This window comes from Aquarana catesbeiana, linkage group LG01 (genome assembly GCF_042186555.1).
Source record: "Aquarana catesbeiana isolate 2022-GZ linkage group LG01, ASM4218655v1, whole genome shotgun sequence".
Classification (NCBI taxonomy): Eukaryota; Metazoa; Chordata; class Amphibia; order Anura; family Ranidae; genus Aquarana; species Aquarana catesbeiana.
The window spans coordinates 222,952,997-222,968,487 of NC_133324.1; the positions used below are offsets into that span (position 1 = coordinate 222,952,997).

The 15,491-nt window shown below is 43.7% G+C and overlaps 1 protein-coding gene across 4 annotated transcripts in view; it reads right to left on the minus strand.

The window, feature by feature from the left end:
* Positions 1–4,779: 4,779 nt before the first annotated feature.
* The window catches only part of TCN2 (transcobalamin 2), a 63,578-nt gene continuing 52,866 nt past the window's right edge, over positions 4,780–15,491 (minus strand). For all 4 annotated transcript variants that reach the window (XM_073625356.1, XM_073625366.1, XM_073625374.1 and 1 more), the window contains 2 exons: positions 11,540–11,643; positions 4,780–5,630 (listed from right to left, as the gene is read on the minus strand). In XM_073625356.1, coding sequence (XP_073481457.1) covers positions 5,569–5,630; positions 11,540–11,643 — 166 coding nt within the window. In that variant the 3' untranslated portion in view covers positions 4,780–5,568. The remainder of the gene's footprint in view (positions 5,631–11,539; positions 11,644–15,491) is intronic.

The window sequence follows — 15,491 nt, forward strand, 5'->3', positions numbered from 1 at the left end:
TCTTTGTATTGCTCCCTGAGGCAAATAGGTCTACATCTGGGAGGCCCCATCTCCTGACTATGAGGTTGAAAACTTCCTGATTGAGAACCCAGTCCGCCTCTCTCAGCTGTGTTCGGCTGAGAAAAATCGGCCACTACGTTCTCCTTCCCTTTAAGGAACACTGCTGAAAAGGACAGAGCATTGGCTTCTACCCAGCCGAGAATCTCTGTGGCTAGGCTTAAAAGAACCCTGCTTCTCGTGCCACCTTGCTTGTTTATATAAGCAATGACCGAAGAGTTGTCGGACCGTACCTGGATATGTTGTCCCAGTAGGTCTTCCCTGAAAGTTCTGAGTGCCAGTCCCACTGCTTTTAGTTCTTTCCAGTTGGAGGACCTTTTAAGCTCCTCCTCCTTCCATATCCCCTGCGCCAACTGAGGTCCCAGATGTGCCCCCCAGCCTCTGCCACTTGCGTCCGTAGTAATCACTCTGGACACTGGAATGATCCACAGGCGCCCCTGTGACAGATTTATCTGCTTCCTCCACCACCAGAGGGACCTTTTGACCCAAGGAGGGATAGAAAGCAGAGTGTCTAAAGACTCCAGGCTGTGGTCCCACACCTTTAGAATCAGTGCCTGCAGGGGACGGAAGTGAAGGCCTGCCCACTGGACTGCCGGGATGGCAGAAGTCAGTAGACCGAGGGTTGACATGGCCACCCATATTGGTACCTGCTGATTGCTCTGAAGGCATGCTACTGCTTGGTCTAGCTTCAGAATTTTCTCTGGTGGGAGAAAAATTCTCAGCTGAGTAGAATCCAGCAGGTATCCCAGATAGGAAATCTGTTGAGCTGGAATAAGGCTGGATTTTTCCAGATTTAGTAGCCATCCTAGCTCTTTCAGGGTTGTCTTTGTGAGTTCCAGATCCCTGATTAGTTGTTCTGAGGATGGTGCGAAGAGAAGAAGATCGTCTAGGTAAGCAATAATTGATACCCCCTTGATTCGCAAAAAAGCCATGGCCTCCGCCATGACCTTTGTAAATACTCGGGGTGACGAGGATAGGCCAAATGGCAGCGCCTGAAACTGCAGGTGAATAGTTTCGTCTTCTACCTTTACTGCCAGGCGCAGGAATTTTTGAAAGGCCTCCGCAATGGGGATGTGGAGGTAAGCGTCTTTCAAATCCAGTGACACCATGTAACAGTTCTGGGGGAAGTAACGCCCTGACTGTGAATATCGATTCCATCCGGAATCTTTTGTAAACAATCACTTTGTTCAGAGGTTTCAGGTTTAGAATTAACCTGTAACTCCCCGAGGGTTTTCTCACCACGAAAACGTGTGAATAAAAGCCTGTCCCTTCTTCTTCCTTTGGAACTCTGCACACCACATTTTGTTGTTCTAGTTCCTTTAATGCCCCTAGGAGGGCCTCTGCTTTTGCCGAACACCTGGGGAGAAGCATTATTAAGCTTCGACATGGAGGGGGCTTTGTAAATTCCAGACAATACCCCCTTCGTATGATCCCAAGTATAAATTGGTTAGGGGAGATTACTTCCTACTGTAGAAGGAAGGCTCCCAATCTTCCCCCCACTGTGACCCCTGAGTCACTGGTCTTACTGGGCTGTTCAGGAGGGTGAAAAATCGCTCCTCCTTTTCCCTTACCCCTTTCGCTCCAAGTCTTTTTCTCCTGTGACTTGGGAGGCCTTCTTTTTTGTGGACGAAACCCCTTCCTGGGTTGATTTGGGGGTTTTCGTTTTACTGGGAATGCCTTCTTTTTATCGGCGGTACGGTCTAATACTGTCTCTAGACCTGGGCCGAAGAGCAGATCACCGGTCAGCGGAATGCCACACAGTTTGACCTTTGAGGCATTGTCGCCTGGCCATGTTTTGAGCCAGAGGGCTCTTCTGGCTGAGTTGGCAAGTGCCGCAGTCCTGGCTGACATGCGCACTGACTCGGCCGAAGCATCCGCTATGTATGCTACGCCTCTTAGCATAGTTGGAAAGGACGCTAAAATAGTCTCCTTTGCCGTACCTGCCTCAATATGAGCCTGGATTTGTGTAAGCCAGTGCTCGAGGTTTCGGGCCACCACCGTGACTGCCATCTCTGGTTTCAGATTACTTAGAGTTGATTCCCAGGTCTTTAACAGGGAATCAATTCTCTTGTCTATGGTATCTGTCAGAGCTCCCAGATCCTCAAAGGCCAGATCTGTGTGTCTGGACACTTGCGAGAATGCTGCGTCCAATCTGGGGTTTTTGTTCCAGATTGAGGCAGGATCGTCCGAAAAAGGGAATCTTCTTTTTAGGGCCCCAGAAAAGAAGGGTTTCCGTTCGGGATCCTGCCATTCTTTTTTGACCGTTTCTATTAGGACCTCATGAACAGGAAATCCCTTTCTTTTCTGTTCTTTCAAGCCCCTATACATCTGGTCATGGAGAGCTAGGGTCTTTTTATCCTCCTGGATACCCAGGGTAGTGTGGATAGCCCCTAAGAGGTCCTCTACCTCATCAAGGGACAACTTGTACCTTGAGGGCTTCCTGCACTCCCCCTCCCTACTCTCTTCCTCCGAGTCGTCCTGAGACCCGGGAGGTAGCACTGTCTGGTTCCTCCCTTGCTTCCTCTCTGTTAGTGCCTGCTACTTCAGCTGAAGTGGCGGCCCCTGGTTGGGAAGATGCAGAGTCCTGTGCTAAGCGTGGGGTTGTATTCTGCGATGCAGGTGAAGGTTTAAGGGGAACCTGTAACCCTTCAAACGGGGTCTTAAATGATTGGAAGGTTGAAGATAATTCCTTAACTGATGCTGCTAACCCTGACTCCTGTTCAGAAGTTCTTTTGTCAACAAGAGCATCAATACAGTTCTTACATAAGACCTTTTTCCAAGCCCCCCCTAGGGTGTCCCTACAGGAGGCACACTTTCTCTTAGAGCTATGTGGGGGCTTTTTCTCAGAAGATTTCTGAAAAATATGGAAAAACCAAACACCAATCAATATCCCCACAAACCCTCACACAGAAATACAACCATGGGGAGATTCAAGTCCCTCCTTTAAAAAGGAGGGCCCTGGTCTCTCCCCCCCCCCCCCCCCCGCCCACCTAGAGGGGTTCCTTCCCCTCCCCCCAGTACAGGAACCATAAGGGGGGAGGGAAAGCCTAGGTAGAGGGGGAGAACCCTTCCCCAGGGTACCCTTACCTTAGGCTGGCTGGAGCTGGCATTGCTGAGCGCCGTCTGAGCATCTGCTTCCGACATGCTGGTGGGCGGCCTGTGGAGTCTTCACACTGCCTGTGCAGTGAACAAACTCCTCTCCAGCCTGTGCCCGGCCCTCTATCAGCGCCGCACGACCCTGAACCGGAAGTCGCGGGTCAAAGGACACACTTCCGCCCCCCGCCGGAAGGACGTCACCCGCCGTCCGGCCCGCTCGGCTTCACTGCAGCCTGTACCCTGTACAGGGGGGACAGAGATGCCTCCTGCCAACAGCCCTGTGGCTGTGAAAGAGGGCCCACCCAGACTTCCACCAGCGCTCGGTGAAGTGGAGGAGGCGGACGAGATGCGACCGGTATGTAGCCTGCCGCTGCCCCAGAGACCCCTGTCTCCTAGTTAGGGACATTTTAGTGATATAGCCCCCAGTCTCCCTGACTGTTTTAGGCCTGGTTCCCAACGCAGTGTCTCCCCACCGGGGGTAACACAAATAACTGAGGCTGGCAGGGGGAGGTGGAAATTTATGGGGGCTGATGCAGTGTTTCCCAGGAAGAGGAGGAGCCAAGGTCTCTCAATGTGGCTGTCCTGAAAGACGGGGAGGGAAAACACTGTGCGGTTTCTGCCACAAACTGTGCTGCAATTGCAGCAAACCACATTGCGTGAAGCTTGTCACCCATAAATGGATCAGGAGCTTCTTTTCAGATGACTAGCTTTGTGCAATGTGGTTTTATCATGTGAAAACCACGGCAGAACTGCACCACATTTTTAGGTCCCATTAGAATGAACGGCATCTGAAATTCGAGTTGTGTGATATGTCATTTTAGCAGAAATGTTGAAATTGCGGACAGAATCACAGCGATTTAATCCGCAATTCAAAACACCCAGGTGTGAATACAGCTTTACTGTGTCTCTGTTTGGAGGTGGCCATCTTGGTAGAGGCAAGGTTTTGCTTTTCTTTTTCAGAGTCTCCAGCTGAATAGTGAGCAGCAGAGCAGAGATATCACCAAATTTCCTGAGACTTGCAGTCAGAGGCAGATCTCACATTGCAGATTAGATAGCTTTGAGACTGTAGGCACAGGGCAGTCCCACATATCTGGAATTTAGGACAAAAAAAGTTAATCTTTCAGGGTACTGGTTAGGCTCCATTAAAGCAGAGTTCCACCCAAAAATGGATCTTATGCTTTTTTGGGTGGGAGTACTTGTCATGACCCCCTGACATGCCACATTTGGCATGTCGTTTTTTTTTTTTGGGGGGGGGGGGGGGGGTGGGTACCTGGTTTCTCCCTGCAATCTTCTGGGACACGTCACAGGTCCCAGAATGTTGCCCGGCCATGCAAGACAGCGCAGTGCGACTCGCGCATGCGCAGTGCGCGCCCAGCTGTGAAGCCACAAGCTGTCACAGCCAGGCACCCACACTTGCAATGCCGGAGCCGTGGAGAGGGGGAGAGGAGCAAGGCTTCGTACGGCCGCATCCCTGGACCGTGGGACAGGTGAGTGTCTGTTTATTAAGTCAGCAGCTATACTTTTTGTAGCTGCTGACATTTAAATGGGTGGAACTCCGCTTTAACACTTGTAGATGTTTACTTTTTGAGTTCAGTTCCAATTAAGATTAATAAAAACATAAAATGCTTATTTTCTTTAAAATGGCAAATTTATTCACAGTCAGTTTTGTAAATGTAATTACGGTTTAAATAATACTATGTTAAAAAGCATTGGTCCAGTCATTAGTTCTGTGCTATATGTTTTTCAGAGCTTTGATTTTCAGTGCACACTTCAGCGGTCAGTGTCATTCTCAGTGTTGTGAGAAGCCTACATGTGGGAGAAGCACTACAGTCCTTATTTAGATCAACGTCCTGAAAGAATAGCATTCGGCTTATAAGGAAAGGTTCTTTATCAGACACAAAGAGTCGCAACAAATAAGAGTCCAGCAGTTGAATGGTGATTGCAATGGCTGGATGATGCTTGCACATTGCATATTGGCTCATTAAATGGGGCATACATGTGTTTTGATCAGATAAAAGCATCATTATGACTGACTGGAACCAACTTCCTTTCCGGGACAGTTCATCATTTTACTACAAAACCAATCTAATCATCTTTTATGGTTGTAAATCAAGTTAATTATTAAAAAGCAAATTAATAAAATGGTTTTGCTAAGTAAGACTGCTGTTCATCTGTTAGTTTGTTCAGAAATCTGTATTTTGCAGCTTCAGGGCTCTGCAAATTACATTTTTTTAAATTGAATCAAGCCCATTAATTAATACTGTTTAAACTTTTACAGTGCTGATCCAATGCATATCTGTGTTGTTTATCAAAGTTATTTGGCACATACTGCAGGAAATCTAAAATTCTAAAAAGTGAGGCCAGTTTCCCTCATATCTGATGACAACAGGTCATTCTAGTGGTCTTTGTTGCTTCTTATTGTGCGTTAAGACGCAGGATGATCTTCTCTCTGTCTGCAGGCTTGTAGTCAGCAATGCCTAAGAAACAGATGCAAAAAAAGTCAGCAAAATGAACTCACACAGCTGATTATTGTTTTGTATAATAATGGTTTATGTAAAACAGAGTAAAAGACTGTGGAGCCTTTGTGGGTAACATATTACACGTGTCAGGTTACTAGCACAAGATATAGAATGATGGAGATCAAGTGACTGGTCACCAAGGGCCTTCTTACAACTTCTACATACAGTGCCTTGAAAAAGTATTCACACCCATTGAAATTTTCCACATTTTTTTCATGTTACAACCAAAAACGTAAATGTATTTTATGTGATAGACCAACAAGTGAAAATACAGTAAATGTAGTAGTGTTAAAGCATGGACATTTTTTTTTACCTTAACCTCCCTGGCGGTATGATTATTTCAGATTTTTGATGCTCAAAGCGGTACAATGTTTTGCATGGAAATTTGGCGTTTTATATTGTAGGCCTGTAATTCTTAGGAATAACACACTTAAATCTGTTCAAACAAGAGTCTAGTAGACATCCCGGGTATGATAGTTTGAAACACTAAATCATAAAATAATATAATAAATAACTATAAATAATTATAACAAATAATAATATAATAATAAAATTATTCAATAATGTAAACAAACCAAAAAACACTGAAATTTGCTCAGTTGCAGAATTGTTGCGGTCATTACTTTCAGTGTTTGATGACGGATTTGCCCACAAATCACTATTGCTCAATTCTGCGAGTGATTCGAATTTATTATCGCTGTTTTCTAGCTGGTCTAAAACGGCTTTTTATGTAAAAGGGACGCTTTTTGGTTGCTATGGACAATCTCCAGTTTCCAGGCAGAAAGAACAGCATATATAATATAAAACTACATGCAGGGCACTGGACAGACCACTAGGGACAAAAGGGAGGTGAAATAATTTGATACAATAATGTAATCGGTAAGATTACAGTGTACTGTACGTTTTTAACTTTTTGAATTTGGCACCGTGCTCCGCCCCCGTGCGTTGCGATGCTCGCAGGGAACGGAGCTTGGCACTGTGACAGATTGAGCAGAGACATAGCAGGATCCTGGGGACAAGGTAAGTAACTTTGCCTGGATCCTGCAATGCGATCCCGAAAGTTGCTCGGGGTTGCCACTTTTGGTACTGAAAATTCACCCCGAACCACACTCGGGAATACCGCTAAGGAGGTTAATGCATTACCTGCACTTTTGTTTGAAAAAACATTCCGCTCGGAGTGTTCAATGTACATTACAAGGATTTCAACAAACGGTTGCAGGTTCCTATCTTTTGTTATTTTGAAGAAATATCCCTGTGTGAGTTTGTCTGTGTCCATGTGGTAAGTACATCTAATGGGAGCGATTTCATAATTTTCAATCAGCTGCAGCAGGGCTCTAATGAGAAAAAATTGCAGGGTCTGCATCCCTTTAGACGTAATTTCCTATCTCACCAAAAATGACATTTTTGTTGCAGGGGATGCCTGAAATCGGACTCGTATCTTAGTGCAGACTTCTGAGAAAACCACTAGCCAAATCCCACAAGCAGGAAATTACATTTCTCGGGGGTATTGCATTTACAGAAAATGATAGAACTGCAGATTAAAAAGGAAAGGTCATTTTTAATAACATTCAATTACAATATGACCTGTGATGCAATTGTATATGCTATATTGTTTTTATTTGCTACTTTTTTCTCTCCACGGAAGTGTAGTTACCCTTTAACCACTTAAGGCCCAGGCTTATTTTTCAGACTCAGTGTTTACAAGTTAAAATAATTTTTTATTTTGCTAGAAAATTAATTAGAACCCCAAACATTAAATATATATTTTTTCTAACACCCTAGAGAATAAAATGGTGGTCGTTGCAATACTTTGTTACAAGCGCACTTGCTTCAAAATTGCGCCCGCTCATGGAATGGCGATAAACTTTTACCCTTAAAAATCTCTATAGGCGACGTTTAACTGCTTGACATCCGGAGGCCGTCATGACGGCCTCGACTTTCGGGGCTTATATCTGAATGATGCCTGAGGCTACAGACATCATTCAGATACCGGCATTTTCAGCCGGCGATTCCGTACACCATAAGAACAATCATAGCGGCTGTTCCGCCGCTTGATCGTTCTTACGGGCGGCGAGAGGGGACGTCCCCCCCTCCCGCCGCCCTCCGGTGCTTCTACCGACTCACCTCAGCGATCGGTGAGTCGGATAGCGGATCCGCCGGCGCCGGATGTTCACCATAGAGATTTCGGGCGGACCAGATGGTCGCCGGAGTCTCTATGATCGTTCGGAGGCCGGGCGCGATGTTATGTCGTCACGCCCGGCCTCTGCATTAAAAAAAAACGGCGCCGCTTCAGCTTATTTTTTTTTTTTATTTTAGGCTTCCCAGCCTAGAGGTGAGATGTGGGGTCTTATTGACCCCAAATCTCACTGTAAAGAGGACTGATCGTGTCATATTCCTATTACAAGGGATGTTTACATTCCTTGTAATAGGAATAAAAGTGATAAAAAAAAATAATAATTTTTTAAAAAGTGTCAAAATAAAAATTAAGTAAAATTAACAATAAAAAAAAAAAAAAAAATTTTAAAGCGCCCCTGTCCCCGTGAGCTCGCACGCAGAAGCGAACGCATACGTAAGTCCCGCCCACATATGAAAACGGTGTTCAAACCACACATGTGAGGTATCGCCGCGAACGTTAGAGCGAGAGCAATAATTTTGGCCCTAGACCTCCTCTGTAACTCAAAACATGTAACCAGTAAAAAATTTTAAAGCGTCGCCTATGGGGATTTTTAAGTACCAAAGTTTGGCGCCATTCCACGAGCGTGTGCAATTTTGAAGCGTGACATGTTAGGTATCTATTTACTCAGCGTAACTTCATCTTTCACACAATGCAAAAAAATTTGGCTAACTTTGCTGTTTTGTTTTTTTTTTAAAGCATGAAACTGTTTTTTTTTTTTTTAAAAAACGCGTTTGAAAAATTGCTGCGCACATACCGTGCAAGATAAAAAGTTGCAATGACCGCCATTGTATTCTCTAGGGTCTCTGCTAAAAAAACATATATAATGTTTGGGGGTTCTATGTAATTTTATAGCAAAGAAATTATGATTTTTGACATGTAGGAGCGAAGCGTCAGAAATGGCCTGGATGCGAAGTGGTTAAAGATTCCTACAGGTTACCATTTTTTGAGTGTTACAGAGGAGGTCTAGGGCTAGAATTATTGCTCTTGCTCTAACAATTGCGGCGATACCTCACGTGTGGTTTGAACACAGTTTTCATATGCGGGCACCACTCACGTATGCAATCGCTTCTGCGCGTGAGCTCGGCAGGACATGGCGCTTTCATTTTTTTTTCTTATTTATTTTGACTTTTTAAACTGTCCTTTAAAAAAAATAAAAAAAATTGGGGCACTTTTATTTCTATAACAAGGAATGTAAACATCCCTTGTAATAGAAAAAAAGCATGACAGGACCTCTTGAATATGAGATCTGGGGTCAGTGGAGGAAGTGGGAGCTGGATGCCTCTAAAAAGAGGGTATCCGCTCCCCCCCAAAAAAATGGGACAAGACACTAGATGGAGATGACAATCATAGAAAAATCAACATTTAAAGCAAAATACAGCCAGATTTAGTGATGGTTGGGCGACTGTTTGAGACATTCTCCCAACAAATATTTTTATTATTAGACCCCTTTCACACTGAGGAGCTTTACAGGCACTCTCCTGTCTGGAGCGGTGCTCTGGCAGGACGCTAAAAAAGTCCTGCTAGCAGCATCTTAGGAGCAGTGTATACACAGCTCCTGCCCATTGAACTGAATGGGCACCGCTGCCGAACCGCCGGAAAATCGCTGCTGCAGCTTTGCGGGTCGTTTTAACCTTTTCAGCCACTAGCGGGGGTCAAAACCGCCCTGCTAGTGGCCAAAACCCCCCGCAAAAATGGCGGTAAAGCACCGCTAAAAATAGTGGCACTTCACCGCCGACGCCCCAGTATGAAAGGGGCCTTAGAGTTGAGTGATATCACTGAAAAAAAAAAAAAAGTGGTCTGACTTTTTGCTATTCCATGTTAGCAAATTCTAAATCCAAGGTGGGGCGCCCCCCTCCCCCAAAGCACCCACCCCCTATGTTGAGGGCATGCGGCCTGGTATGGCTCAGGAGGGAGGGGGCGCTCGCTTGTCCCCACCCCCTTTCCTGACCGGCCTGCATGCTCGGATAAGGATCTGGTATGGATTTTGGGGGGACCCCCATGCTGTTTTTTCGGAGTAGGGGGTTCCCCTTAAAATCCATACCAGATCTAAGGGCCTGGTATGCCCCTGGAGGGGAACCCATGCTGTTTTTTTATTTAAAATTTGGCGTGGAGTTCCCCCTCAAGATTCATACCAAACACAGTGCCTGGCATTGGCGGGGGTCCAAGTCGGACCCAGTGTGAACCCGGCTCGCAAGGTGTCAATCTCGCCAATAAAAGTGGCGAGATTGACACAATATCAGACAACAATACAGAAGTTGAACAAAGGGTGGTGGTAAAGAGCTGAAAAACCACGTGATTTGGTGAAAGTTGGCTGGAAAAGTCCTGCCGTCTGTATGCAATACAAACTTATGGCCAACACCCTTTGTGCAAAAATCCAAGGTAAAGTTTGTACAAAGTCCTATCGTGTGTATGGGGCTTTAGACAGACTCTAATAAACTCTTCATTTCTCACTCCCCAAACGTCTCTTTCAGTCAGGAATCAGCTGTTCACCTTCTCACTTTCACGATCTCCACTCCACCCAATGTGTATCTCACAGATAGGGAGTTGATTGCCAGGATTAATATAGCCTCACTCCTTAAGATATTTCTCCACTCCAGTGGACTCCTATTTGACATGTAATCAAAAGACACAGCCGACATAGTGCTCTCTGCTTTAAAAATGTATTTAAAACCCCACTAAAAGAGGGACACTTACTAGATAAAAGACAAACAATCGCTAATTTCATGTCATTGCACGTTGACAGAAGGTTAACACTTTAGTACAACTATCAAGATTTTTGTTTATTTAGTGGGCTTTATTGAATTTTCATGTACAATTTGTGCATAGGGGATTACTGTTTATCTCTGTAGTGGGGCTGCACTGCATGTGTATGCTTTTGGGTACACATACATTTTTATAATATATATTTTTACTTTAGGGTTCACAGCAGGTGTGTGTATGTATGTGATATATATATATATATATATATATAAAAATAAATAAAGGAGTTCGTTAATCAGGATAGCGCTGATTGTTTCACATATTTGCATTACTGCTGCACTACACTGTACCACAACTACGCTGCACCACACAAGTAAATCTCAGTATTAGCCATAATCAATATAGCATTATCATATTGTGAGGAATGCATTTCCACAGGTAATGAAAGAGAAAAAAAAAGGGGGGGATGGAATGAGATGGCATACTTTAACTAAGCAAACCCTTGGATGATTTATATTTACTTTTTTTATGAATTGGTTACTGTGGAGTTTTCATTATTCTAGATGAAATTTTCTAAAATAGGTTACAATGTGTGCAGATGTGTTTACTTGTAACAGTTAATCCTCTATATTTTAATGGTAAGGAGTCCAACAGGGGTACAAAAGCTTCACAAGACCTGTCCACAAATCCCACACCATAATCACAGGCACCAATGGTGGGGAAAAGCCAGATTTCAGTAACGAACTGGTACTTAAAAGGGGCCACTTTCTTTTGGGACCCCTTGACATAAGATGGGCGGGCTGTACTATTTTTGATAAATAAATCAACAAGCTTTATATTATCCAAGTTTGTGTCAAGTTCTAACTTTTTAATTAACTCATAGCCAATTGCTATTGATTATTGCAGTTTCTCAAAATTAAAAAAAAAAAAAGGAAGGAAGCAATTTCTCTTAAAAACCTTATGGAACACAAACCCCTTCCAGAAAACTTACCTTCCTCCAAAGAGATATCAGAATTCTTAAGAAGCTGCCAATGGCCTACTACATTGTTGACAGTTGTCAGGTAAGGTCCATGCAGGGAACTTTTAGTTTCAAATCTAAAGTGGGCAAAAGGAAAGTTAAAAAACATATCAAATAAATAACGCTGAATTTAAAAAAATGGCAAATTTAAATTACACACAATTTGACAACATTTTAGTTTACTGAAGTTAGATAAGTAAAAGATGAAGTACAATTGGGTAAGCGTAAGACTGTTAGGGGCTTATTTTTGTGTGAAATCTCATCACAGGTACTCCTTATAAAAGGGAACTTAAGATGGAGGTGTATGGAATTTATCTATAGGCAAAGTCAGGGAGATCATTCCACTTGATCCTAGCAGGATGATGATTGAAGACAGGCAGATGTCTCACCCTCCATAGTTAACATCTCATTTGTAGCTGTAGGATTGTTTACATTTTTTTTTTTTTGCCACAAGAAGAATTAAAGTGGATGTAAACCCTTACATATACCCAGTGAAGTGAACAGCCTCTGATGATACACAGAGATTAAACAAATCCTCCTACATAGGTTTTACATGTATATCTGCTCTCTTCAGCCTTATATACTGTTTAGAAAGTGCAGCTCCTGTTAGAATTTTCTCTTCCCATTCACCTATGGGTGTGCATTCTTGCCATACACTGAGAAAGCTGATTGGAGGAAAGGCACACACCCTCTCTCCACATAGGCAGAGACTTGCAGAGCTGTGCTGTGAATAGACCAGCTCTCTGCTAAGCTATTTATAGCACCCACCCTGACACAAAATTCAGGCTGGTTTTATCACAGTTGACAGAGAACTTGTCAAACGTTATCATGCTGATAACAGAAAAATGAAGACAGCCACAGGACATAGTGCTTTGAAGAGAGATAACAAAACACTGCAGATATATGTGCCCAGCTCAAATTTCATGAATCGGGTTTACATCCACTTTAAGAAAATGTATTTAAATTTCTTTAACGATGTTGAGTTGACTACTCTTACTGAAGGTTTATGAAAAGACTAATCCTTCAGTGAAACAAAGGCTTTTTGCCAGCACCATCTTTTAAGGCTATAAGTAAATCTTACACTGCATTGCCACAGTATTAGGTACTTCAGCTTGTTATTCCAGAAAGCCAAATACTGACAATTGATCAATACATAAAACATGTAGATATGTAAATGTGGTTCGTCATTCAAACATTAGAATGGAGAAGATGTGTGATCTTGCAACATTCACCGTATGGTTTTTGCAGCCTCCCAGCACTGCTAATTCTTGATTTCCTTTTGAGTTTACAAATAATGCTGCAAAAATACCCTCGAAAAATCATTAAATTAGTAGAAGTTCTGTTTACGCTCCAGACAAAACTGAACACAAAAAAGGAGCACAGCCTGCTTAAAATTTTTTGTCCAGGCGTTACTGGAGAGCAGGGGTATTCAACGTTTTGACCTTCCTGGGCAACATTGGAAGAAGAGGAATGGGCTTTGGTCACATATAAAATACACTAACAGTAAGGATAACTGATGAGCAGAAAAATTCAGGCAGATCACAAGTTAACGATCACAAAATAGATAAGGAACTTGAGAAATAAAATTAAATTTTTTGTAATTTTTTTTAATTATAAAAAGTGAGAGCAACATAAAACTAGTGTGATTTTTGACACTGTTTTCGATAAATTAATTAGATCTGATTGTAGTAGACATTCTCAATGAATTCTCAAGGTGCTCACCAGATATTTTGGTTCTAATTTTGCCCTTTGTGTCCTTCATGCTTGAAAATAGTTACTAACAAATATACCTGCTGACAAAAACTGATGACATGAGTAAGGCGTGATTGTGAAGAGTGGGATATTTTTTCTTTAAATAGATAAAACTTAAGTCCAATAAAGAGACACTGTCAAGTTTTTCTTCTGCCACATGTGTTCCCTAAATGTAAATGCGTTTTTACAAAAAAAAAAAAAAAAAAAAAATCAACATTTTTAGGCTTACCATGATGTGTTGGGCCGCATTCATAACTGTGATGCTGTAGGTTAGACACCCCTGCTGTAGCGCATTAGTTCAGAGAGGGGTAGAGAAGGAAGCGCCACCGGAGTGTAGTATTACCACTTAACCCTTGAACTTCCAGCCTGTCCCCTTATGGACTAAGTTGCTCAGCCCTTTATATCTCCTGTTATATATGGACTTGTGTGTTTGCGCTTACAGTTACCAATACTCTGTAGAGAATTAGTTCAGCCTAATAGCCAAATCCCTTTAGTCAGTGATCTGTTGACCTGAGAATGCCTGCTTTTGATGCTGTAGATCAATTCCCAAACACACCCACTGCAAGGTTGCATGATGCCTCTCACTTACAGAAAGCCTGGTGTCTGCTATAAGAAAGTTTCCCACAGCCACCAATAAGCTTCAACCTGCCTTAGAAATTGGTGATACCTGAAGGAGAGAGAGAAGTCACACAACATAGCCCTTAGGGGTTACAAACACAGTGACACTGAAGTGCTCTCTAGATTCTTGCTACAGTGATTAAAGCGGAGTTCCAGGTTTTTTTTATTAGTTTATCAAAAGTCAGCAGTTACAAAAAGTGTAGCAGCTGACTTTTAATAAACAGGACACTCACCTGTCCCATGGTCCAGCGATGCGGCCACACGGAGCCTCGCTCCTCTCCCCCTTCTCTCCGTGGCACCGCCACAGAAACTGTGGGCACCCGGTCGTGACAGCTTGCGGCTTCACGGCCGGGCTGGCTGGCGGGCGCACACGCATGAGTCACGCTAAGCTCTCTGAGTGGACAGGCAATCTTCTGGGACCTGTGACGTGTTCCAGAATATTGCCGAGAGGGAAGGGCCACCTAAGGGGAGAGGAGGAGTCACCTAGCTTGCCTGAGGTCGGAAGCAGGAAGTGGGACAAGAACTCTCACTCAAAACTAGGCACCCACTCCCCCCCCCCCCAAAAAAAAAATTACCTGCCAAATGTGGCATGTAAGGGGGCAAGGCGTGCTTAAAGTGGAAGTTCCACTTTTGGGTAAAACGCCGCTTTAAGAACTGAGATTATTGAGCAAACTTCCTGACAGTAACATAGTTATAGTAATATTTGCCATATAGCATTAGTGGCTTGCTGATTACTTTGCTGTATATAGTCAATTTTTAAAAAGAACCACTGTTGCAAAAAGTATTGTCTTCTGCTGATAACCATGTATGTGTAGTCCATGTAATGAGATATTCAGTATAACAGACACTTACAGCCCTAGGGCGGGATAACAGCCTGCAGGACCTTCCTGCCAAATGCCTGATCGCTAGCAGATGTGAGGTCCAGCCTGTGATGTCGCACAAAAGGTGCGGAAACTTGATCACGTTGCCGCCTTGCAAATTTGTTCAGGGGTGGCACCAGCTCTCTGCCCAAGTGGCCGCAAGTGCTCTGGTTGAGTGTGCACGAATTCCCGCTGGCAGAGACAAACCTGCATGCAAGTATGCTTCCAGGATGGATAATTTCAGCCATCAGGCTAAAGAACTTTTAGACGCCTGGCAACCTTTCTTGTTGCCTGTAAAAAAGGACAAATAAGGAGTCTGTACGCCTAAAGTCCTTTGTTATAGGTAACATAATAAAATCCTTTTGACATCCAACATATGAAAAAAGCCTCCTTCTCCCACGATGGGTTTGCACAGAAGGTTTAGAGCACAATGTCTTGTAAACGATTATGCATTGAAGCTACTTTGGGTAAGAACTTTGGGTCTGTCCTAAGTAAAAGACCACTTTCACACTGGAGCGTTATGCAGGCACTATAGCGTTAAAAATAGCGCCCGCAAACCGCCCCAAAACAGCTGCTCCATTCACTCCAGTGTGAAAGCCCGAGGGCTTTCACACTGGAGCGGTGCGCTGGCAGGGCGTCAGAAAAAGTCCTTACAGCAGCTTCTTTGGAGCGGTGAAGGAGTGGTGAATTCACTG